Here is a 25720-nt window from a genome sequence, read left to right on the forward strand (position 1 = left end):
TCTGGAGTAGGTGGAGGAAGGAGTATTTAGCAAACATCACCCTCAGACAACGCTGGCACTCTTCAAGACGAAATGTTAAGATTGGAGATATTGTCATTGTCAAAGAGGAAGAGATTCCCCGCAATGAGTGGAGACTTGGAAGAGTACTAGATGTTTGCAAAGATGGAGATGGACTTGTTCGAAAAGCCACAGTACAAATAGGAAACAGAAAACTAGGGAAAGAAGGTCAAAGACTCACTAATGTGTCTGTTCTTGAACGTCCTATTCATAAATTAGTTGTGCTTGTAGAAAACAACTAAAATGTGTTCAAATGTAATCAATTTATAAACACTTACCTGTGTAAAGAGTTTAAGGTATCGGTTCAGACCTGAGAGGTATAAGATACCAGTTGTTTACTTCTGGAAATTACTTGATTTATTCAAATGTTTCCACTAAAGTTATCATAAATCATAGTAATTTGATGGGAGTGTAACTGTCTGAGAGACAATTGAGTTTATGTTTATTTTACATTTTTTAAAAAAGAAAACAATTTCATTTATATTTCTATTCAAAATGGTTAAAATGTATTTAAAATGTATTGTTCTCTATGTGAATTAAATTTGGTTAAGAGAAATGGTCGCGTAATAGAGGTCAGAGGTCGCGCCCATAGCATTATGGGTTGGGGGAATGCCTCATGGCTACAGAGCAGAGCGCAACCATGGCTACAGAGCAGAGAGATGAAAACTGAAGGGAGAGTACACGCAGCCCAAAACTACAATCTGCATGGTCCAAGAGGCGCACACGTTTTCACGGTGTCTACGGAGGATGGAAATTAAACTTTTAAAAGACATCTGTAAGATTCGTGGCCATTATTTCTTGGACCGGTGTAGTTACACGGTCAGTTTTCCAAAATTCTGGGTTGACTTTGGGTTCACAGAGTATGAGCCAATCAGACCAAGTTTCGTAAGCGCTGACTGATGTGACCAATGAGACTGTCACCCTGAAGCACATGCTTTTTTACTAAATGACTTTTTGTATGCAGGCAGGAAAAATAAAGCTCTGAAAATAACACTCTGTAACCCCTGAACAGCACGACCTCCTCTCTTTTCTCCCCACAGCTGAAGATATTTAGACTTGAATACTGACATACTGACATTTATGTGAAATCATTGTGAATGAAGCAAGAATCCTCTACACTAAATTCACAATTATTCTTCCAATAATTGGTGATGTCCATCACAATAACTCACTGTGTCAAACCTCTTGAATTTGGGTATGTATTTCTAATATTATGATGTTGAATTATAACTTAATCTACATCTCAAAAGCAGGCAAATTGAGGATTAGTTTTCATTCTTTATGTAATACGTTTTCATAATTTTATTGTATGGATCACATGCATTGAAGATAGACTTGGCTTAATGAATATGTTGACTAAACAAAATACCAGGCACCCCTTGAGGACTTGGTACAAAAGAAGAACAAACAACAGGCATAATTAGGTAAGTATTGAGCAACGTGCCTTTCATAACATCTTTGTCTGTGGAATGTAAAACAATATTCATAAAGCCTCATTCAGTGTCCTCATAAAATATTAGGATTATATCTACATGTACTTATAAATAGATCTATGGGACAAAGACATAAATGTGACTGAATATAAGAGTCTTATTGTTTCCATTGCATTCAAAACAGCACTGATCAATGGCTGGACAATGTATTGCAACACATGCATGGTCAGGTGTTGATCAAGCTTTCTAATATTCTCCTAACATTTTAATAGTGCTGCATCTAACTATTATTTTCATTGTCCATTAATCTTACAGTTATTTTCTCTAAAAATCAATTAGTTGTTTGGTCTATCAATACTCAGAAAATTGTGAAAAATGTTGATCAGTTGTTTTCCAAAGATAGATAGATCATGTCCTCTAATGTCTTGATTTGCCCACAACCCAAAGATATTCAGTTTACCGTCATAAAGGAGTAAAGAAACCAGAAAATATTCACATTTAAGAAGCTGAAATCAGAGAATTATTTTCCTATAAAAGAAATACTCATTGATTGATTGTTTTTCAGAATAGTTGGAAATTAATTTAATAACTGATTCATGGTTGATTAAATTACTACATTTTTGAACAATTTTAAAATCAATTCAGTGGTTTTTTTTTTTTTTTTTTTTTTTACAAACATAAGATTCTTTATTTTATGGTATTTTGAAGCAGGCATATAAGTTACTGTAGAATGTGTACATACACAGAGACACCAAGGAAGAACTAACAAATAAAAGTCAAATAATAATCCTTATTGATATGAAAAAGTAGGATAAACACAGGTTTTACAGATGGTATTAATTCAGGTTCTCTTCCATTTAATGTAACAGAGCCTCTAGTGAGCCAACACACAGAACAGCAGCACCCTTACCCTGTTTGACCTGAATGGAATGGGACCTAAATTAATATATTTAATTTTCTCTGTTTACCCTATTATTTTATTGCATATATTGTTGGGTTACCTTTTTAAAGAGGTTGAAAAGGAGTTTAATTTAGTCTTGTGAATGTGAAATTTTGATTCTCAGATTAAAAAAGAAAGATTAATCCAGGAAGGATGTGATCAATAGTTAAATAACAAATAGAAGTCAGAATTATATTACTATTATTTTAACCCTTTTCTTTCTTTTTGTTACTGTATCATGTTATACAAACATAATATAGGTATGCCTTTATGTTTGAAAAAAGAGGCCAAAAGCTATATACATAGGGTGTCATGTAGCATTAAAGAAAACTGTACAAATTTCTAGGCCAAGGCTATATTTGGTTTCTTTTTAGTCCATTTGCATTTGAGACTGTTGTTTTCATAAATGAAAGCGGTTCACAGAGATGAGGTTTAAAATAAGCATTTCTTCAATCAGTTTCATTTATCTTTATTTTTGACAAGAACAAGAAACAAGCAGGTTGTTACAACATAGCACATGTAAATGAAATACCAATAGAAAACGTAATATAGATATAATAAGAAAATTAATATTAAATCATACATAAAAAGATACTAATATAAATCACAGAAATATAGAAAGTAAATAATTAAATGAGAAAGACGAGAAAAGAGCACAGGGTAAAGCAAAAAAAAAAAAATGTTAGAGGTATCAGAGAAAACACTTCATAATAATTCAGGAGCTTATTATTCTTTTTGTTGTCAATCAGAGTAAGTGATTTTAAGAAAGAATTTAGTTCCATAAGAAAAGGTGCAATCTTTAATCAGTTTCATTTTCCAGAAATATAAGTCGGACATAGTCAGAGCCGTGACGTAATTGCAGTTCAGTCAGACGTGAGTAATCGATCCCAGATCTCAGGGCGAGCTCGAGCAATGTTTTCATGCCTGCTGACGACCTGCGCTAGTCACTCTGCCATGGCGTCCGTAATGTCGCTGATTAAGGAGGGGACATCGTAGCATCGAGTTTTATTTCGCCTTGGAGGAAATTATCACCCGCGTTTTACTACTCCTGGTTTGAATTTAACTACATTTATCTCTGAACCGGCCATGACCGTGGAGCAGAATGTCCTCCAGCAGCATTCTCAGAAGGTAAGCTTACAGAAGCTAACTTGGTGGCTAGCTAACTTTAGCCTAACTGTGCAGCTACATAGTTTGGGGGCTCGCAATACTTGCAGAGACGGTTAGCCAGCTCCTTGGTTAGTTTGGTTATCCTTGAATTGTCGTTTTAATTCGTATCACGATCCACCCGTCGGTAAGGAAGCGTTTGTAAATGGCAAGTAAATGTGTTTAAGCAAGGCCTACCGTAATGCTAGCGCAGAGCGTTATCCAATATTTTGCAGCTAGCTGTTAGCCAGCGATAGCTAACGGTACCACGTAAAGTTCAGTTAAACCTCAGCGTTGTCTGTGTAAGTTGTGAGCCGTTAACGATAGCTAACTTAGCAGTTCAGACGCATTGATACGGACGATACTTCCATTGGTAACATTAGCATCCTTGGCTAACTGTGTCGTCAATTGAAATAAACAAGGCCAAGTGACACTGACAGATTTAACGTTATGGTTACTGTCATTAACGCGGTGGTAAGGAGTAGTAGTATGTTTTTTATGTTAACAGGGCATTTTGGTGAAGAAATCAGATGAGTAGGCTACCACCAACGATACTGTTAAGTTGTCAGTGGATACTGCGTGTTTGTATGTGCAAATGTTTCCTGGGTTATTCATCATCACATATCTGATATCTTTGTTTACAAAGTGTGGTAGATACGCTCAGTTTACGAGAGTGCATTAAGGGTCGATTCTGTTCCTTAGGCTCCTAATTTTAGGACTTCTTTGACCACTATACCAAGCATTGTATAGCTCTGTTTAGTTATGTAAGTACCACTTGACCGATGTTGCTGAAACATAGGTTAAATGTTTGCTCTGCTTGTCTAAAAGAAAGGAAATGATAGTATTGCATATGGGTTATGTAATCGCAGTCATGTTGTACCACACTGCATCCAGTTCAGTAGATCTGTTCTGCAGTATAGATCTGTTGTGTTGAACCACATCTGACATAGCTCGCTTACCTAAAACAGTGGTCTTCAAACTGGTGAGCGGGGACTGACAAGGGTCTTTGTGTGGGTTGGAACAGGTCCATAACAAATGTAGGAAAGGAATATTTTAACTTTTATCTAGGGCTGGGGGATTTATTGATATTGTATCAACATTGTAATGTGAGATCTTAGATTTTTGATATTGAGATGTGCCATAAGTGTTGTCTTTTCCTGGTTTTAAAGGCTGCGTTACAGTAAAGTGATGTCATTTTCTGAAGTTACCAGGCTGTTCTAGCTGGTCTGTTATTTGCTTTTACCTGCTTAGTTGTTATATTCACATTACTGATGATTATCTATCTAAAATCTCATTCTGTTAATGTTTTGTGGAAGCACCGGTAGTCTTCCCTACAGAGTAATTTGGTCAAAAATACAGTATAGTGTGTTATTTAATAGAAAATGTGTATATCAGAATATATGTTTTATTGCAGAATAACCTAAAAATATCAAGATATCATTTATAAGCTATGTCATCCAGGCCTACTTTAATTATATTTTTCGGAAGTGGGAACAACAGGGGAAGAAATAGGGTTGACCATTTTGATTGACTGTAATTTAAAGTGATTCTAGTTTGATCATTGATTGACTGTGGAGACTTCGTTATCTTCAGACCTAAAAATAAAAATAAATTCTCTGAGGGGATTGCTTAAAACATCATCTCAATTTGAATCCGTGGTCTGATGGACAACTATTCTAAGGGTCCTTGACATGAAGAAGTAGGGGATCCCCTGGCCTAAAAACCATAAACTAGATATTTGAGGTGAATATCTGGGGATGGGGTGATGGCAGTCTGACATCTGGAGTGAAGGCAAAAATACATACTTAGCCTTCCATTGATGACTCCAACTTAAAAGTAGCAGTGTAACACAAACCGCATTATGCAGTCTGACCTTTTCAGGGGCTGATGTGAAACCATGATTAACAACACTGACAGTAAGACTAGCTGAAATGGTCATGTTGAGGCATTTTTAGTCCATTATACATGACGCAACATATATAAATAAATATAAACAACTTTTCGTAATAGTCCATATAGAAAGTTGTTCATATTTGATTTATTTTTTCCAGTGCATGAGTATGTGATGGGATTTAGTTATAGTTATTACGGTTGTGCTTCCTCATCAGAGTGCTTCATGAGAGGAGGGTGTGGTTCGGTTTTCATGTAGTGACCTGTAGGCAGTAAGATGAGGTCGTGGTGAAGGACTTCTGCTCCTCCTATTTGTGCAATTTGTTTTTGTTGGCAGCTCCTTCACATGCACGTACAACGCAGCTGTGAGAACCTGATAGTACATTCACTGGGAATGCCCCTGTCTGTAGCCTCCAAGTTGTTCCCTGTGCCATGCTGAGAGTTATGTGGTGTTATTCACAAGCTGCCTCATAATGGCTGATGACCAGTGTGACAAGCATCCATGCCAGACATGTCACATGGAGATGAGAAGTATGTGTGTGTCTGTGTGTGTGTCTGAGTAACTGCTCTTGTGGTTGACTTGGCCCAAATCTGTCACAGGTGTAAGTTCCATCATACCACCGTCCTCTGTGCCAGCAAACCTGCATCCATCAGTCTCTGACACTCAGCAAAACACACTTTCATCTTCATGTTTGCTTTGTCGTCAGTGGTTGAAACATGGTTAAATGAAAAGCTGTTGTAAGTGCACGAGTTACTAAAGCAATATCGCACGAGAGGCAGTGTTGTTGTACTGAATATCAGCACGGCTGTGATTTTGATCGTACATAATCACAGTATACAACAGTTTTACAAGAGTCATTTTTAGTTAACAGTAAAAACTTACACCAGATTATCTAAAGCTGCAACCAACCATTATTTTCATGGTCGATTAATCAGTTGATTATTTTCTCAGTTAATCAATTAATAGCAATTTGTTTTAAAATTTCAGAAAATGGTGAAAAATGTCAATCAGTGTTTCCCAAAGCCTAAGACGACATCCTCAAATGCCTTGTTTTATTTACAACCCAAAGATATTCAGTTTACTGTTACAGACGACTAAAGAAACAAGAAAATATTTACATTTAAGATGCTGAAATCAGAGAATCATTTTCTTTAAAAATTACTCAAACTGGTTAATCGATCATCAAAATAGCTGCTGATTAATTTAATAATCAATTAATAATTGATCAATAATCAATTAATCATTTTAGCTCTAAGATAATGATTTCCTTGTTTATTTACTCTTTCATTTGGTTCCAACAAAACAAATAGTTCTGCAACTGTATTGAAAGTGGACTGTTGCCAAACAACACAAACACTTCCCTGTACACTTAAACTGAAATGTTACCACAGTAGAGCTGTCCTTTAGTTGTCCGCATAGATCCATAAAACAAACTCAAGACTGTATTTAGGTTGCTCTGCTTAACAAATAGAATGTCCAGGTTGAGACATGGACCAAACAACTGAGACTGCTTGAAAAGGCAGGACTCTAATGTAATTAGTTTGTAGTCTGAAAGCAGATATGTGATTTTATCATGCTTTCAAAAGCTGAACTACTAATAAATCCATCTGCTGATTGTGAAATCTGTTCAGGAAGTGCTTTTATAATTGATCTGTATAAGCTTTGTATATTTTTATGAAAATCATTTTGGATCAGTGTTTTATACGTGTAAGTCTGGGTATTTTCCCTGATTAACAAATGCAAAACTGCTGTGCTTGTATCCTACTCTGCACTTTGTCAGATTAAAAAGTATATGACAGTGATCCCACAGTAATAAGACCCGAATCATGTCCAAGACGCCTCTGATCTCCTCCGGTCTCTATGGTCTGTATCTGTTGTAGCCTTAATGTAGGCTAACCTTACTGGTTGGAGGTGTTGGGGAAAAAGCTGTATTTTCTTCATTGTTAATGTGTTGTTAGAAATATCAATCAAAACAGTTTGAAGGGCTGAAACAGAGGTTTAAATATTAATATTATTAATCTATTCTGAGAGTTATAGCCATTAGTCTTTGTTTTATTGTAGAAAATGTAAATAAGTTGTAAATTATCCTTGATTGTCAGGCTTCCACTACAATATTTGTCGTTCCCTACAGTGACATATTAGATAAGTCAAAGTAGCACCTCCTTTATTACGAGTTTAATGCCGTGCCCTAACATGCTATGTGAGTATTACGCTCACTGCCGAGTTATGTATTTTGTCTAGTAAACCGTGAGCATGGTCACAGACAAACTGGGTTTAGTGCATTATTTATATGCTGTTAGTCTAACAAAAGCGTGAACTTTCTTTTCACTTTCTCCAGTGGCTGTGAAAAACTTTGCCCCTGGGGTTTAGTAAAGCACTTTTGCTTTTGAAAGCTCACAGAAAATCATAGCTGATAGCAGGATTGGAGGACGGTCTCAAACCAGGTACTAAACAGCTTCCCTGGGGCTAGAAGAGTTGAGTGTCTTACCTAATGACTCTTCAGTGGCAGTACAGATGCCATTATAAACTCTTTGACTGAGCTATCAGTGCTCAGTTGTAAATGCTACTTTTTCCCATACTTTGTTTGTTGTGATGATGATAAATTCCAGAAGTTCAGTCACTTTTTTAATTGACATTTGTTAGTGATCAGTTTGATAGAAGTCCCTCTGAGCTAGCAGCTTCAAATAATTAATGGAAAATCATTTTGATTGTTTTATGTGTGAATTTATACTGAAGTAATCCATGTTTAAAATACAACATTCCAATTCATTTACAATGCTGACAGCAATCTGAAAATATGTGCAGTGTTCATTATTTGTCTGTGTGACTGACGAGGGTTGTAAGAATAATTGATGCACTTGAGTATTGCAGTATTATGTTTGGTGATACTATATTGAGTCTCAAAAACTCTATTGTGATATTGTGATAAATGCAGAGATTAACAGCAGTGGTTCAGTTTGTGTTGTGTAAACCAGCCAACTAATAAATAGCAGTGTTGTTATCTATCGTCACTGTTCTGATTGCATAAAAAAGCTTTTTAAGTTTTCGATTTTGTGTATTTTGTAGTGTCTTCTTTATACTGTAACGGTTTAAATAAAATTAGATTTAAAAAAAAAAAAGAGCAATTTATCACCTTGCCTACAGTATTGCAGTATATTGAATGATAACCCTTGTATTGTGATTCGTAGTGAATCTTCAGATTATAGCCAATACACAGCCCCATGATTGATATAAACTGATTTATTTAACCTTTACAGTGTTATGTTGTTCTGGGCGTGCCAGACAAAAGGCTAACACCAACCTCCTTTGTGATCAACTGTCTTTCTGTCTTAAAACTTAAAAATCCTCACAAATTAGATTTTTGCCTACCTGAAATTAAATTCAGGTTACTTTCTAGACTGTGATATAATTATACACAGGCTTTTGAACTTCCTGTTTTCACATCAAAAAAGTAAAAAAAAAAGTCTTTTAAGCGCTTGGTATCATAACTTATGTGCACCAGCTGTGACTGCTCACCTTCCCAATCTGCCAGCCAGCTGGCAATTTAGTGGTTGAACAAAGAGTGTAATTTCCAAATCACTACACTGTTATTTTGTAACCCTGACAGCAAGCAATGTGTTAGACCCCTGCAGAATGTGGTAGGAGGTAATGAAGGGGATTCATGCAACATCACACTATAAACAAGACTCTGTGTGTATGTGGTGATGCGATATTTACACTTGTTCACACTTGGGCTGATTAGAGAGTTCTTTTTTCCAGACCTGAGATCTTTTCTTGAGAGTTCAATAGTTTTGGTGAGTTGTGATGTCCGATGTTAATGAAGGTGCAGTCCAGATTTATTCACCCTGATCCTTTCACATTCATAACAACACATGTGGGAATAAAGCCAAAAGTGCTACTTGAGTTACTTGAGTTGTTGTGTTTAGGGCTGTACAGATTGGTTAAAAAAAAAAGTCATATTGCCATTATTTTGACTGAAACTGTGATTGCGACATGTGATACAGTTAGTGGAAATGAACAGTTTTGCTTTAAAAACTTCATGTTCACTGAAAAAAAAACTGTTAAACTTGTGATGATGTGATTTGTATTGAGGTCTGTACTAAGCAAACATGTTTTCCTTTTTCTGGAGAAGAAGATTTTTAGGCCAGGTCATCTATGCAGCATTACAGTACCTCCACTATAATGCTATTTCTTTCACATTTTTCCTTTCTCAGAAAATTGCGATTTGGTTCTGGTTCTGCGATTTGAATATTACATTTGGCCATATTGTGATATTATTGCGATTGCAATTAATTGCATGAGTGTTGGATCGGCTCATACCTACTCCCAAGCATCATTAGTTTTCATTGCCTTTTGTAGCAACTCCATTAAAAGTGTTTAAATTTGTCTGTGAGGTAGATGGTGTGCAGTGTTACCATAGACGCATGTTGTGCAGTCAGTGTGTGAAAACAACCTACACTAATAAGTCCTGAACCACTGGAGACCCCTTTGACCTGACACTCTTATCTGTTGCCTGCTGCACCTGTGAAAGCAGCCTGTGTTCCTCTCACTTAAGACTTCTGCCTCAGACGCTGACATGAAGTGCACTCCCCCATTATTTATAGTGCATTTATTCCAGCCGTGCATTGCAGGTTAAGTGTGTGTGGTAAGGCCATGGAGTTCAGCTGGGTTTGACATCAAGAAGTCATCAGACTTCAGTGAACTCAGTAATAGGAATGAGAATCGACACATTATAAGTTCTTCAAGTTGAATTAGAGTTAAAAGTTAGAATTTATGACATTGTGATTCGACATGAGGAATGTTTTGTGATTAATAGTTTTAAATACAGTTAATACCGATGCTTGAATCAGGTCAGAGTTTCCAGAGTCTATTTGGATAATAGAGCAACAGTTTACTTGTTCCTTCTCTTTCATCATGCTCTGCTTTGACCTGCCTTGTATCTTCCTCTCTTCTTTTCCCTCCAACAGCACCAGCAGACGCTACTAAACCAGTTGAGGGAGGTCACAGGCACCACAGACGTTCAGCTGCTTCAGCAGGCCCTGCAGGTACATCATGAAACACACCAATTACAGACCCTGATATCAGAGCTGATACACATATATATTCACACTGTTCTCTAACTGTCTGTCTAAACATATAGACATTGCCTAATGTGGAGACAGGTTCTCTGTGTTTTCACATAAATCACCCACATATACAGGAAAAATTGTACAAGCCTGAACTGAAACAGGTTTCAAGGTCTAGTCAAGTGTTCCTACTAATTATTCTCATGTCTTCATACCCAACTGACATAAGCTTTTACAAATACGTTGTTGCTGCAGGTGAGCAATGGAGACCTGGCCGAGGCCGTTGCGTTTCTGACAGAGAAGAACGCCAAAGTCCCTCAGCAAGATGAGACAACCTACTACCAGACATCCCAGGTGGCCAGCGACAGATACATCAGCGTGGGCAGCCAGGCAGACACAAGTGAGCAGCTTACTTAAACTTTTGGCACAAAAGTTCTAGAGACCTCACAGGGATGATTAAAAGAAACAGGAAATATATCAGCTCAGTTTTAGAACAGAATTTCTCAGCCCCTATTTTATTTTTTAATCATATATGAAAACAATTCTGCAGTTACATTTTAGGCTTGGTAGACCAATACACAGTCACTTTCAGGTTGATTTGAATTGCAGAGATAAGTAAATATCAGCTAACTTTTTATTTCTACTGTTATTTTCAGTGGTACCTGTACTGTTTAAAGATATATACTTAAACATGGTGGTCCAACCTATCTAAACCAGCCAACAGTTACATCTCAGTGCCTTGCTGGACAAACCCAGCCATAAATATTTTAAAAACGGGGTGCTCCCCAGGCGGAGTTTATGAATCCCTCCCAGCTGTGTCCATTTTTTTCATGTCCCCATCTTCTGCGTCTAGCTCTGGCTGAAGTTTATGCTGCATAGCGACATCAAGAAGCTTCCTTTGGTTTGTGTCCTTTTCTTTGAGATAGAGAAAGAGAGAGAGAGAGCCGCAGTGGACAAGGAGATTGAGTGGGAGAGCTGTGGTAGCTAGAAAGCCAGCGAATCAGAGAAATAAAATGTTGTTTTCTGATTTTTTTTTTCACATTGGTTATGTTCAAAGCACAAATAAACACCCCCTAACCCCCCACACAGCCGCAAAACCCTGTGCTGAATGCCACAGCACCAGATTTGGTCTGAATACAGTCTAATTGTATCTAGTTTTGGGCTGAACTCAAACTGTCATTTTCTTTAGTCCGTGGCTCAGCCATTGTCATGCATATAGCTGTCAGTGAGCTCAACAGGTAAATGAGGTCTCTAACCGAACGTTAGTGTAAGCATAAAATGTGTTTTAGATGAATATGATGAGACTTTGAAACAACATCATAAAAAGGAAAACATTCAACATGCTGTCATTATATTATCTGTGCATGATGCAGGGGGTTTATACCCAGAAGTTAAATTGGTGTTCATGCCAACCAAATTCTTCTGTGTCTTTGTGTGTGTGCATTTCCTTCGTGCAGATGTGATTGACCTGACGGGAGATGATAAAGATGACCTGCAGAGGGCCATCGCCCTCAGCCTGGAGGAGTCCAACCGGGCATTCAGGGAGACGGGCATCACCGATGAGGAGCAGGCCATCAGCAGGTGGGCTCGGTATTACTCAGCATTACTGACTGACAGCAAATATTCCAAGAAATTCTGGATCCAACATCCAGCCAAACAGTTAAAAAACAGTTTGCAGCAAGCCTTGGATGAATATCCACACTTACCACCTACATTGTCTCTATCTTTGCCTAGGGTGTGATGAAAATATATCTTGTATTCATTTGTCTTGTGCAGTACTGAAGTATTGGTCTATAGTGAAAATATCAGGGATGCCCGGAGCTAATCCTAACGATTGGTTTTGAGGCCAATCAATGTATATTTAAATAGGTTGGCACTGGGTAGAATAAAGTTCAAAATCTCTACATTTTTCTGCTGAACCCTGCTGTGTTTTTCCACCTCAGCCTGCTAGTGTTGCAGCGCTGCTCTCCTTAATGACAGCCAGGCTCTACAATGGGAGCAATTCCCTCAATATTGCAAGTGAAAATAACAGTGTGCAAATATGAAAAATGGTTTGATAGCACCGGTTATTGACTCTGTTCTGACACCCAAAAGACACTGTTTTGTTAAAGTCAGAAGCCAAGCAATCTGTTATCTCTCCTCCCTCTTATCTGCAACAAGCCACGTACAAAACATTTTACAACTCATTTTTAGCAGGTGCTGACCGTCGCTATCACCTGTTAAAATGACAAATGCTGCTGGCGGCAGATCATACCAGCTGACGTTACTTAACATTAATACTGTGAGTAACAGGCCAACATCACACTTGGCTGTTGTTGGCTTTGTGGGCTCTCTGCAGCCGGTGTCTGTGCTCTGCCAGACCTTCCAACAACACCAACAGAGAGATACATCTTCTGTCTAGCAGATCATCACATCAGTTTCAGAAAATGCATTTTCCCGCTTTAACTTTCCTCCAAATCATATCAATAGTTTAAACTTCTGAACGACAGCTTTGAATGGAGACCGTCAGTATTTGGATCAAGAATACTAGCTGCATGATGACTGTACATATTTAATAATCAGTTAGATAAATTGTAAGTATGAGATTGGACTCAGTATCAGTAGATACCACATATTTAAGGACTTGGATTGGGAACTGGACCCAAAAAGCATGATTGAAACTGCCCTAATTGTATTATATGTAACAAAGTTAGATCAGATCACACACAGTTGCCACATAACAGGTCAAATCAACCCTTTCAATAGTCTTGAAAGAAACTCAGTTTTGAAATTATGTCATTAATATTTTGGACTTTTCCAGGATGAGGTTGGAGGTTTAATGTCAATTGAACAAAGGCACATTTCAGAGGAATAATGGTGGAATGAATATTTGGACAAGTAACTACTTTAACTCCTTTTAAGAGTCATATTTTTTTCCTTTCATTCACCGTCCAAAGCATTACTAATTGTCACCTACCTTGTAATAGATGTGACTAATTTCATATGTCTTGATAAGAGAGAATGAACGCCTTATGAACATTACATTTTAAATCACAGCCTTTAATATCAAGTACAATATGACCTGACTGGAGCCTGGTGTTGAGGGACCACTATCTGGCCATTTAATTAAACTCTGTTCTGACTGAACTGATGTGGACTGGTGAGATAAGCCCCTCTAAATGCTCACCATGTTGAAGTTAACACAGGCACAAGCTTTTGAGAAACACTTTTGAACTCTGTTTTCAATAGACTTCAATCAGGGCAGGGTGGATAAACTGTGACACGGGAGCCACTGAGTGACGAGTCATCCAGGAAAACATATCTGTACACCCTACTGTCAAATAAACATAAAAAAAAATTACACAGAATTGTACATAAGGTAGATAATCCCTCTACTCCCAGTGGGTTTAGTCGGATCTTTCAAATGTAGTGAGGAGGTATATCTGGCAATGCTGAGATCATTTGGTAGAAAAACAGTGTTCATTGCCTTAAATCTTTTTATTTATTTATTTTTAGAGTTTTGGAGGCCAGCATAGCGGAAAACAAGGCGAGTCTGAAGCGCACCCACACAGAAGTATGGAGCGATTCACCCAACCCGCACGACAGGAAGAGGATAGACAACTGCCCTGTGGGGCTGAAAAATGTTGGCAATACCTGCTGGTTCAGTGCTGTCATACAGGTGGGCACACACAAACACACACACACACACCCTAAATGCACTATTTACACACCCCTTTTGTGATTGTGCTCTTACCCCCCAACTTGGCTTTTTGTCATTTCTTCTATTATTTTGCTCTTACACCTGCTTTTTTGGCAATAGGAAAGTTATGAATGCCCTTGAATTTTGCAGTTTTGCCTTTGCATTCCTATTTAGTTACGTGTAATTGTAATGATGCAGGAATCAACACTTAAATCTGCTACAGTCATCCTTAGTAGAGGTGGATAGTATAACCATTAAAATGTTTACATTCTGAAAATTTTATCCCAGCTGTCTGCCACAAAGACTTAGTGTTTTGTATGCCGGTGGAGTTGATGGTAGAATGTGACCTGAGCTGAAATATGCCAGATGAACACTGGATACACCATCACATGGTGTCTGGCTCCTGTGTGTAATGCAACCCCCACCCTTGAGAAGAAGGCCCAGTTTGAACCTGACCCTGCTGCACTGGGTACAAGAACAGGAGTAAACAACTTTCTCTTTTCATAACAAGATATCCACAACTTCTCTGTTCACTTTCACCATCAAAACAGAAACTAAACCTGACCCTAAATTAAAGCAGTGAGCATAAATGGCTCCTGTTATTGCTGTTCATGTTGCATGTAACAAAATGACACCAAACTGAGTTATAAATTCTGGCAATAAAATTTGTTTTTGCTTATGTGAAACATGCCATTATGTGTGAGACTGTGCTTTTGCTCATTTCTTTACTTTGCTGCATTACCTCAGGTTGTTATTCAGTACTTTTATCACATGATGCAACAAGAACTGTGCATATTATCATTATTATTATTAAGGAAAGGGGTCAGGTTTATGTCTTATTTGTGTATAATCTAGTTTAGATTTCTTCTCTCTCTGTTTATATGACAGCAGCCTTCTATAGCTTATCACAGCAGCTAGCAGTGCTTTAGCTCAGAGGGTTTAATTCCTTTCTGTTTTATGAAATTGAGCTGGTCAGAAAGTGACAGAGAAGAGTATCTTGCACACATATCATATATGGAAAGTTTTCCAACTGGTGTTAAGAATTTCTCAAACTTAACATATCAGTTATTGCAGCTTCCTTGCTTTGCAGAGTGGAATGTCACACTGTAATAGGCATGTTATACGTGTTGGTGAACAGGGCCTCTATCAGTTTAGACCAGGTGTCCCATTTTTTTTTTTTTAATTTCCTCTCATAAGGAAAACAATATAGGACATTTTAAATACTTTTTAAAAGATGTATTGCAGATATGAATCTTAAATTTGCAGAATTTCTTGCATAATCTTTTATTGATTTGGTGACCCAAAAAACTCCTGTAACCCACCTGTGGGTCATGATCTTGTCTCTGGGTATGACTGATTTAGACAGCATTGAATTTTTCAGTGCAGTTGACTGAGCTACAAGAGAGGACAGATGGATGGTAGCTCCTGGACAGTTGAACTGTGCTCCAACTTACATACTTTTTCTTTTGACAGCAAATTTTGTGCAACAGACTACAATGGATGTATAAGCAAGGGAGTCAAAGTTGAAGGCACAATATTGCAATGAATTATTCCATGGCTTTGTTGAATACTTCATTCTGATTGGTCACTAACAGACCGTTGTTATGAAGAACAGACTGTTGCTATGGACACAGCTCTGATCATAGACTCTGGAGGAACAATAAAATCATTGTTAAATCACATAAAAAATATTATTTTGGGTCAAATTATTGATTTTCTTTGGAACATAACAATGTAATAAACATGATAATGTATAGTGAACAGAGCATTATTGTGAAATTAATCCCAACAGGGTGATGCGGGACCTCTATGCAAAGCAGAGGGGTTTTAAATCGTCCTCAAGGGATGCATACACAATATGTCCCACTTGTTGTATGCATACTGCAGTCAACAATACGTACTTTGTGAGGGAAGCTGCAGTAAGTACTAAAAGTTAAACAGAAAAAGTCTGTGTTTTAGAACATACCTAGAGTTGTTCTCTGACATGAAAAATGTATGTGGGCTAAGGCTGTTCTATCACTGAATGTTACTGACATTTCTTTATCCCTCTTCAACCCCCAAGTCTCTGTTCAACCTGCTGGAGTTCCAGAGGCTGGTGCTCAACTACTCACCACCAGCCAGAGTCCATGACCTGCCTCGCAACCAGAAGGTAAGACCCTTGCCTTTTCTTTCCTCAACATGAGGAACATGAGGCAGCAAGAGCAAAATCATAGTGCGGTGTCTCTTAATGCTTTTTAATTCTGTCGCCTGTGTGAGTCCACAGCCTCACATCAGCTCTGTTTATATCATAGCAGCTCTTCTATAGCTTATCACAGCAGCTAGCAGTGCTTTAACTCAGAGGGTTTGACCCTCTTGGAGCTGTGAGCCACCATTCAGCAGCTGTGTGATCTTGCCCTAAGGTCACAGCAGCTTAGCGTTTTGCCCCTTATGGTTCACACAAGTCACTGCTAGCAAGCTACTAGATTGAAGTGCCAACTAGTGTGAAATGTTTGATGAAACCTCTGCGTTTCTCCACCAGGACAGAACTGAACATGCGTACAGAGTGTTTTGATTGGCCCCGAAGTCTTTCAAATTTGAGATGCTCAAATTTGCCTAGCCACAGTCAACACTGCATTGGCAGAATGCTCTCAGCATGTTTTTTTTTTTTTTTTTTCTCCTGACCATAGGTCAGCAGCCTGTCGCTAATCTGCTCTAAGCCTCCGCTGTGGAAGTGTGGCTTGGGGAAGTCATCTCTTCATATCACTTCCCTTGGTCTTTAATCACTGACCTTTTTTACTTAAGCAGTATGAGACTGCAAGACAGTAGAACCTTATCTTTATAACAGCATCTGTGATCCACTAGTATGAGTCATGGATGCACTATGAAGTCATTTTACCTCTGTATAATGTTTTAATGTTACTATGGTGACATTGCACAACAGCAAGATGAAGACTACAGAAGAAATTTTTATTTATAACGCTAATGTTAAAAGTGACACATTTCAGACTATGGGCTTTGCTGTGGTCCTCAAATACCACTTGAGGTTCACATTTTATTATCAAAGACCAAAATAGTGCAGTGCCCGTTCAAAATGTACCTGTTTGGAATGGACTGATTTCTTGACCTCTGTGTTGCAGCCTGCAACTTTCTTGAGAGCTGCTTCTCCAAACACGTCACACGTTGCACTGGCTGCTTACACCAATCAAGACATTAATATTACAACTCAAACTGGCTGGTTAGGTATAAACAATACCACAGGGTATCAGTTGGATCTTAAAAGTTTAAAATTAAGGCCTTAATAGTAGTGACATTTGTTAACAAAGCTCTTAATTTCTCTTGGCCGTTTGTAACATTACATAAATACCTTAATACCACATGTTATATGCAGCCTCGTATCTGTTTTGTGTCAGGGCAGCTTCTACACATACACAGACACACACAATCAAACAGACAGCGAAGTCAGTGAACAGTGGAGCAGAGACGGCGCCAGGAGAGACCTTAAAGTGAAAATAAGTCAGAGATTAGTCTACTTGAGTTGATGACAACTACGCTTGCCATAAGCCAATGTGATGTGCCACTGATGTGTCAATCTGCTCTGTCGACCGCTATGTTTGACACAAGCACAGTGCACTACCTTGTCCAATGACCAATTGTTGCAAACAAGCTAAAATGAAAGCTGTTTAAATGTCATCTGACTATTTAGCTTAGTTTGCCACAAATCTTAAAATCTGTCAAATTCTTGCAAACCCAGCTGCTGGCTCTGACAAAGCAGCCCGTCCTCCCTCCGCCAGCAGTACCTGCAGGCTATGAATCACATCAGAGGACAGTACAGGATGATTGATACTGACTGATGTCTGTTCTTCATTCTGTCTAAACTTCACTCTGTATTTTGATGACAGAAATATGATTCATTTCATGGACCTTATAGATTTGTTTGAATTCAAGTACTTGGTAAATAATTGTTTTCTAGGGCTTAAAATCCATGCTAATATTCCATTTTATCTTAATACTTTCGCTGGTATGGTTGCAAAGTTGATGCTAAATTTCATTCTGGTATTAAAAAATCATAAATTTAATTTGGAGAACCCTGCAGGTACCCTGTACTGTTAAGAGAGGATTAACCCTTCTCTCTACATAAAGGTTTGAGGCTGCGCCTAACTTTGTCAATTAATCTAGCGACTCTTTTTATGCCTCAGCGTTGGCAACAGCCCTGGCTAGAGGCATTATGTTTTCAGGTTGTCCATACACAATGTCTCAGGGACGCTTTGACAGAATTTCTTCAAATTAGGTACCAACATTCATTTGGACCTCAAGATGAGCTGATTAGATTTTAGTGGTCAAAGGTAAAGGTCACTGTGACCTTCAGTTCGTCCCATCCTCACAAACACAACATCTCAGGAACACCCAGAGGGAAAGAAGTCACTGCTGGTAGATTAGATCAGCTGTAGCTAATTAATGTAACAGTAACAACTACGTCGAAATTTTTGTTTGACGGTTAATTTGCTCTCTCCAAGCTGCCAACTGCACTCTGCCAAATATTGTTTGTGAGTGGAAAGTCATATCACTCTACAGTGATAAGTGAAGTGTTTTTTTTTTTTTTTGGAGTTCAACAGAGTGGTAACTCTTCTCTGGAGAAATGATCCAGCTGATTGCAGCTCTTAAACACAGGAGACTGCCAGTTGAACTTTTTTTCTGAACTGGGACCTCCATTATTTGGATCAAATAGTGAATCAACAGCTATTTGAGTGTGTCGGGATAATCACTATCAATCAGCGATCAGCATTTCATATCTTCTGCTGCTCACCTCATTTGTAGGTTGCGAAATTTAATTAGGCTGACTTAATTAATGTTGATTAATTCAGTAGCTGCCACTTAAAACTTTGGCCTAGTATTTCTTGGCTTCACAAAGACTAACGGGTGATATACACTTGCTTTAAACATTTGAAGTAAAAATGATAAATTATTTCCTTGCTGCTAAGCTAACTTTGTTGCCTTCAAGTATAAAGCTGGAGATATTCTGTATATTGTCAGTGTAAATAAATTCCACGAAAAGTCCCAAAACAGCTGGACACTTTAGCACAGTGTTACTAAAACAGTAGTAAATCTTGCATTTGTTGGAGACTATCCAGTTTTCATGAGATGAAATGAAAAGCACTGATTCACTAAATTGTTGATTGTTTTCCTCTGACCAGGAGCACAGGAACCTGCCGTTCATGCAGGAGCTGAGGAACCTCTTTTCCCTCATGGTGGGGTCCAAGAGGAAATACGTGGATCCGTCACGAGCTGTGGAAATTCTCAAGGACGCCTTTAAGTCCAGCGAGTCGCAGCAGGTAAGTCTATTTTTGCCATAACCTGCTTGCCATAGTAACAATCACTTAGTACATGGAGTATTGCAAGCAGGTGAGGGATGATGCTCATATTACTGCATTAGTAGAGACAGGAAACATTTTATCCCAGATAGCATCCATAATGTGCAGTGGAAAACACATGGCTTCACATTACAGTTTTGACCTGGCAGATGCTAAGATGTTCAGGGAAGTACTAACAACATTTAAGTCTTCTAATTAGGTTTATTTATCACCCTCTGCAGCTGGGTATTTACCCTACAGCATTTAAGACAATGCTAGTTCTGTTAGTTAGCCTAGATCCATCAACACCCATTAACTACAGATCTCTAATCTCTAATCTTCCGTTTTTAAGCAGCATTTGAAGTATTAGAAGTAGAATAAATCTAGATGCACTGCTTGAAAAAACACATTCGCCATTTCTGTTTTTCAAGTTCCAAGTTCATGTATACTGTCTAATTATCAGGTTGTCAGTCATCTGTAAAGCACAAATGAATTCCACTAACTGGTATGAAATGTGCTGTACAAATAAGGTTTGATTGACTAAGTGATAAGCACCTACATGCCCCCTCATTTACATATTTTTCTCTCCTTATGCTACCACTGTAGACCAGATGATGATTCCAGTCTGTGTGCAGGTGGCTCATGCTGCATTCACATGGATTCATGCAGTCAGTAAACCAGGTTTCATTTTTAGTGGACAAAAGCATTATGGTAACATTAGGTGAAGCTGGCAGAGAGTACTTGTAACGGTAGATGGCATTGCCATCCAAAGAGCTTGGCTTGATACTCTCACGATTCCCCGTGTCTTAATCCACATTGAAAAAAAATTCACAGGACCAGTTTACTTTGGCACACACGCACAAAACTGGTGGCGCAGGAAAGGTGTCCAAAGTTAGAAAATTATTCTACTAAATCCAAGTGATAATCATTACTGAGAGGGAAAGGTCAAAAACCATGTGACTCCAGTCTGTGCTTGCCTGACTGACTGCCCTCAGGTTAACCCCAAAACTCCCTCCTCACAGGAGCATCAAGTAAGGTAATTAAAGGTCTGCAGCTACTTGGAAGCACCAAACAGTTAATTACTTCCAACCATTACAAATAGAACATGACATTTTTTTATCCATTTTGAACACACATTTGAAATGATTAACTTCTTACATCATTGTACATATGAACTCTGAATCATTTAAGTTAAATTACTGATGTTTTGCTGTTGCTTACTTTGCCTACTTTTGTAACCAAACATCAGTGAATTGCATTTAGACAATGAGAAGCTGATAATGTTGGTGGAAGAACAAACATAAACAAGAGATGCGCCAAGTGCCGCTCTCTTTTCACTTCCCATGTTGGAAATGAATGTATTTACGTTATGGACTAAATTTAACATTAATTTTAGTTTGCAATGGGATATTAAGAGAGAGCTGCATTTTATAGCTACATGCATTACTAGAAAAATTACATAAAATAACACATTTTTTTTGGAGGGCATATATTGTAATCCAATTTTTGTAAACAATACAACATCACCATAGCAACATATCGCCCTGCGTATTTCGTTTTGTTGTCCTGCCCTTCTGTTGGACTGTTTGTTTGTTTTTCCCAATGTGGTCCAGAAGGTGTTGTCCGTCTGCTGTCGACCGCCTGCCTGAATCCATATGTACGTAACATAATGGTAGCTGCTTGCCAAAACACAAAACAACGGCTTTGGATGCACTTCAAAACATACTGTAGCTTTACAGAGAGAGCTTTTTGTGAGCATTTAACTGTTCTTAAGTACTGAGTAGTATTATTTTCTTATTTGATGTTTCATTGTATGTTATTGGGTTTTAATAACCAATTGAATATCACAATCTTACCACATGAAAAATAGGTCCAAATGTACTGTAACAATTATATTCATTGTTGATTAATCTGTCGATGATCTTCTCAATTAATCAATTAATTGTTTGGTCCATAAAATCTCAGAAAATGATGAAATATGTCAATTAGTGTTTCCCAAAGCCCAAGATGACGTCCTGAAATGTTTTGTTTTGTCCACAACTCAAATATATTTAGTTTACTGTCAGAGGGGAGTGAAGAAACCAGAATAATTCACATTTAAGAAGCTGATTTCAAAGAATTTTGTTTTGTTTTTTCTTAAACAAATATTCACATCAACTAATCAATTATCAAAACCACTGCCAATTTTATTATTGATGAATAACCGATTCATTGTTGCAGCTCTGATAGGATGCAACATTAAAAGTTTAAAGTTTAAACATTAAACTTTGTCTCCCTTCTGTAGAATTCTCTCATGAAACATATTTGTGGTTGTTTATAGCACAATAACACCTGGTTTAAACAATTTGAGCATGTATATGTATATAATTTATGTCATTTACCACAACCCTAAGGTGCTAGAAAAGCTTGAAAATGCACCTGCAATAGGCATGAAAAGTTCTGTAATTTAACGTCAGAAAGGCTGTAAACTGTTAGAAAAGCCGCAGTTTACTATAATTATTGAGATTATGGGTTATAAATTGATTAATAGACTGTGAAGTGCACAATAATGCAGTTTCTTTTGTGCATATTTTTCATCACTACATGAGTGTTTGGCAGTTGCCTTTACACTTAAAAAAATGTCAATAACTCCTGTGTGTGTTGATATCATGCATCTTTTGTCCTTTAGCAAATAAGCTTTTGCTGTTTTACTGTTTGCACATACCGGAACTATTTAATACCCTTTATCCCCTTTTTGTGCCAGGTCCTTTCAACCATGGGCTTGACTGCTCAGTTTCATCCTACTGACTCAGCTGAACAGAATCCGAGACACTTAACCTCTCTTATCTAGAACAATTAATCCTCAAACCCACATCATCCCCTCTGAACTTTGCAAAAACATAATATTGACAAGGAATTAGCTGTTTTGTGCATACGTCCTATAATGTGACATCCGCATGTCCAGTGTACAAAACTGTTCTGTCCTTCTCCTTACATAAGCGTTAGCACTAAGCAAGTGTCTCAGCGGAGGTTAACTGAGGTCAGCCCTCTGGCCCCTGCACTCATCCGTCATGTCACTACTCTGTGCATGAGTCAGGTTGGATAGGCATTGACCTGAATCACCGGCCGGCATTGATGTTCAAGAGAGTGGCCTTGTGGCACGCAGGTTCCCTTTCAAGTTCAGCCATCAGTGAACCGCTAAGACAAGTCATCTTTAATCCAAAGCTCAGGGTCCATCAGCAGATGACAGGCACAACATTGATTTGACTGATTGGACTTTCTTGCTCGTAGGTGCAGTTAAGTCTTGTAGTTTGACTCTGCGACCTCTGTGTCCCAAAGGCAGTCCTGTAATTGGTCATTTATGTATGTCTGTCTGTGTTTCGCTCCAACAGCAGGATGTGAGCGAGTTCACCCACAAGCTGCTGGACTGGCTGGAGGACGCCTTCCAGATGAAGGCTGAAGAAGACAGGTAACCAGAGCTGACACAATTCATTAATTGATCATGTTAAACCTCATCTGAAAAAATACTGTGTGTATTAAGAGTCAGAAGCTGTCGAATTATATATGCCACTGAAATGTGTAACCCTTTGTTTGCTCTGAGAAGTTCAAGCACCTAGTCAGTTGTTATCATGTTTTGGCCACAGAGGAGTGAACTATGAGGCGATTAATGTGTTAGTGAGGTCTGTTGAATCTAAAGTCAGAGTTTTCAATATCATGAAGGTTGCCTGGCTAGATCACCATGGTAACTTATGCTGAACTCATCAACTGGTCAGAAGCAGGTTATGTTCAGTTTCAGATTCAGTCAGCTGTAAAAGCATTGCTCTTTCACTGATTCTTTTCCTGATGTTCTTTTTGAGTTAGATTAGACAGATTCTAAACTGGGGGAAGACATTATCTATGTAAAGTTACTAAGCTCTATGTTCATAAATTCCTCAAATAAAACCATATTACAGCAGCACAAACTGTCACATTGTCACAGGAACCTCAGTGTGGTGATGTAGATTCATTATTTTCCTGTTTGTTTCAGCTCATATTAACACTTAAAATTTTACAAGGCAGATCATCCACACACTAAGAAAGTAATGAAGCAGCTACAGTTTTTACGCTTCATCTTGCCAAGTCCGTTTTGTACGACTGCTGTTGGAGCTCAGAACACTGATTAAAAATTGATTAGTCAGTCTTATTTATCACTTCCATCAGTAACTTTCATTTTACTTTCATTTGGCCATAAACTTAAAAAAATTCCAACATATCCTCTTTATGATGGGGTGGTGTGAGACCGACAGCATCATGCTTAAATCTGCTCTATAAAGTTCTTTAATGTGCCAACTGCAGTCAGTCGATCAGTAATTTTCTGACAGCATTCCTTGCATCTCATTTGCAATAACAGTGCTGCTTTTGCTGTAATTTATATTTTTTATGTTCTCCATAGCTCTCCATTATAACAACCTGTTCATCTTGACTGAAGTGGGTGGAAAGAAAAGTCAAATTATGCAACAGACGCCCATTTTTTATGTGAGCACGCACAGAGCCTGAAGAAGAAAGCCTGGGTCAGCAAAGCAAATTCATAACCATCGTTGCGATACCTGTTATTCTGACAGCAGTTTGAGGTTTTGCCAAAGCAGCTCATGCAAAGAAATGCTGGCTTTGTTGAGTTTCCTTCATAGTATAGCCCTCTGGTGCTGAGGTTAGCAAGCAGCCTGCCACACAGTGTGGCTGTTAACTGTGCAACAGTTAACTGGCATAGTACATGAATAAAATATTCATTAACACTTTACCTGACTAGTATTTCTTGTGCAGACTAACCAGGGTGGCAGAGTTTAATCACATGGTCGTCTGATCGTGCACTGAATCTGAGATGCTCCCTGTAAACAACTTTGGCCTGCGCTTTTGAACTTTTGAACACCACCTGTTTTTTGTTTTGCTTTCAGGGAGGGTGAGAAGCCAAAGAACCCCATGGTGGAGCTTTTCTACGGTCGCTTCCTTGCTGTGGGTGTCCTGGAAGGTGAGATGAAGTGTTAAATTAAAACCAATAAAAAGAAAAAGTGAGGGGTGGCTGGAGAATCACAGAGAGATAAAGCATTAGCATGGTCTGATTGCTGCAGCCAGAAAGCAAGCAAGTCCTTGCCCCTAGTAATGAAAGGTGACCTTGTCTTAATGAGATGTGGGCCATGTAAAAGAGGAGAGCGGCTGCATTGATCGCGGAAGACCTTGATGGCTGATTGACATTGCGCTTATTATGCATGACAATACTGGCCCAGAGCCACCAGAAGCTGGGCCAGTGGACTCTGCTGCTCACAAAATGACCTTAATGCCTCATCTACATGTCCGCTAGCAACTCCTCTCCTTCTCTTTTTTTGGGCTCCTCATCAGTAGTTGAAGCGGGCAGGGAGGTCTGTGCAGCTGTTTAATGATGAGTGAGTGACTGCTGAACAAGTAAAATCAGCTTGGACGCAAACGAGTGTGAAATGACTCGTTAGTGCTTTTTGTTTCACGCTCTTTGCTTTTCCAACTCTTCAGTCACGTCTGGCACACCTCTGACCCGTGTATGTGATATGACGTATAAAGACACAGAACTACCAAACCCTCTTTCACTTAGGTCAGCAATTGTAACATTTTATTGATCATTAATTACCAACTTATGTCCATTGTATGTGTGTTATTCTTTTTTTTTTTTTTTTTTTTTTTGTTATTAAACTCTTTATTTGAAGAAAATACAGCTCATACATGTTGCTCTTAATTTTATACACAAGTCATCCAGTCTTATCATCTAAGCAGATACGACAAGAAAAACTAGGTTAAAAAAAGGAAAAGAAGAAAAGAAAAAAAAAAGAAAGAGGAAAAATAAAGAAATAAATAAAGAAATAAAGAAATAAATAAAATAAGATAAAAAAAATCACATAATTACAAAAGCACCTACACTCTCTATCATGGTACTCCTATACAGTTAAACTTATAACTGGATTGATAGGCAACCTAATTATCCAAAAAAAAGAGAAATTATAATAATAACAACTAGAAAATAACAATGACAACCGTAATAATAAATAATTTGTCTGCCCCATATGCACCTTCCTTTATCCATGATTTCTCCTGTTAACAATATCTTATCATGGGGTGATAACAGCGGTGACAAGAGCAACAGCAACACAAATTATAATATTAACAAATCAAATGAAGATAGATTGCTGCATACATGTGTAAC

The 25720-nt window shown here is 38.1% G+C and overlaps 1 protein-coding gene across 2 annotated transcripts in view; it reads left to right on the forward strand.

The window, feature by feature from the left end:
- Positions 1–3335: 3335 nt before the first annotated feature.
- The window catches only part of usp25 (ubiquitin specific peptidase 25), a 49552-nt gene continuing 27167 nt past the window's right edge, over positions 3336–25720 (forward strand). The window contains exons 1-9 of one of the 2 annotated variants that reach the window (XM_084730572.1): positions 3336–3558; positions 10432–10509; positions 10786–10930; positions 11988–12111; positions 14026–14188; positions 16272–16358; positions 19381–19518; positions 22908–22984; positions 24447–24520. In XM_084730572.1, coding sequence (XP_084586698.1) covers positions 3517–3558; positions 10432–10509; positions 10786–10930; positions 11988–12111; positions 14026–14188; positions 16272–16358; positions 19381–19518; positions 22908–22984; positions 24447–24520 — 928 coding nt within the window. In that variant the 5' untranslated portion in view covers positions 3336–3516. The remainder of the gene's footprint in view (positions 3559–10431; positions 10510–10785; positions 10931–11987; positions 12112–14025; positions 14189–16271; positions 16359–19380; positions 19519–22907; positions 22985–24446; positions 24521–25720) is intronic. The other variant, XM_084730573.1, reaches the window with a different exon arrangement.

This window comes from Lutjanus erythropterus, chromosome 11, assembly GCF_056507025.1.
Source record: "Lutjanus erythropterus isolate fLutEry1 chromosome 11, fLutEry1.hap2, whole genome shotgun sequence".
Taxonomy (NCBI): domain Eukaryota; kingdom Metazoa; phylum Chordata; class Actinopteri; order Lutjaniformes; family Lutjanidae; genus Lutjanus; species Lutjanus erythropterus.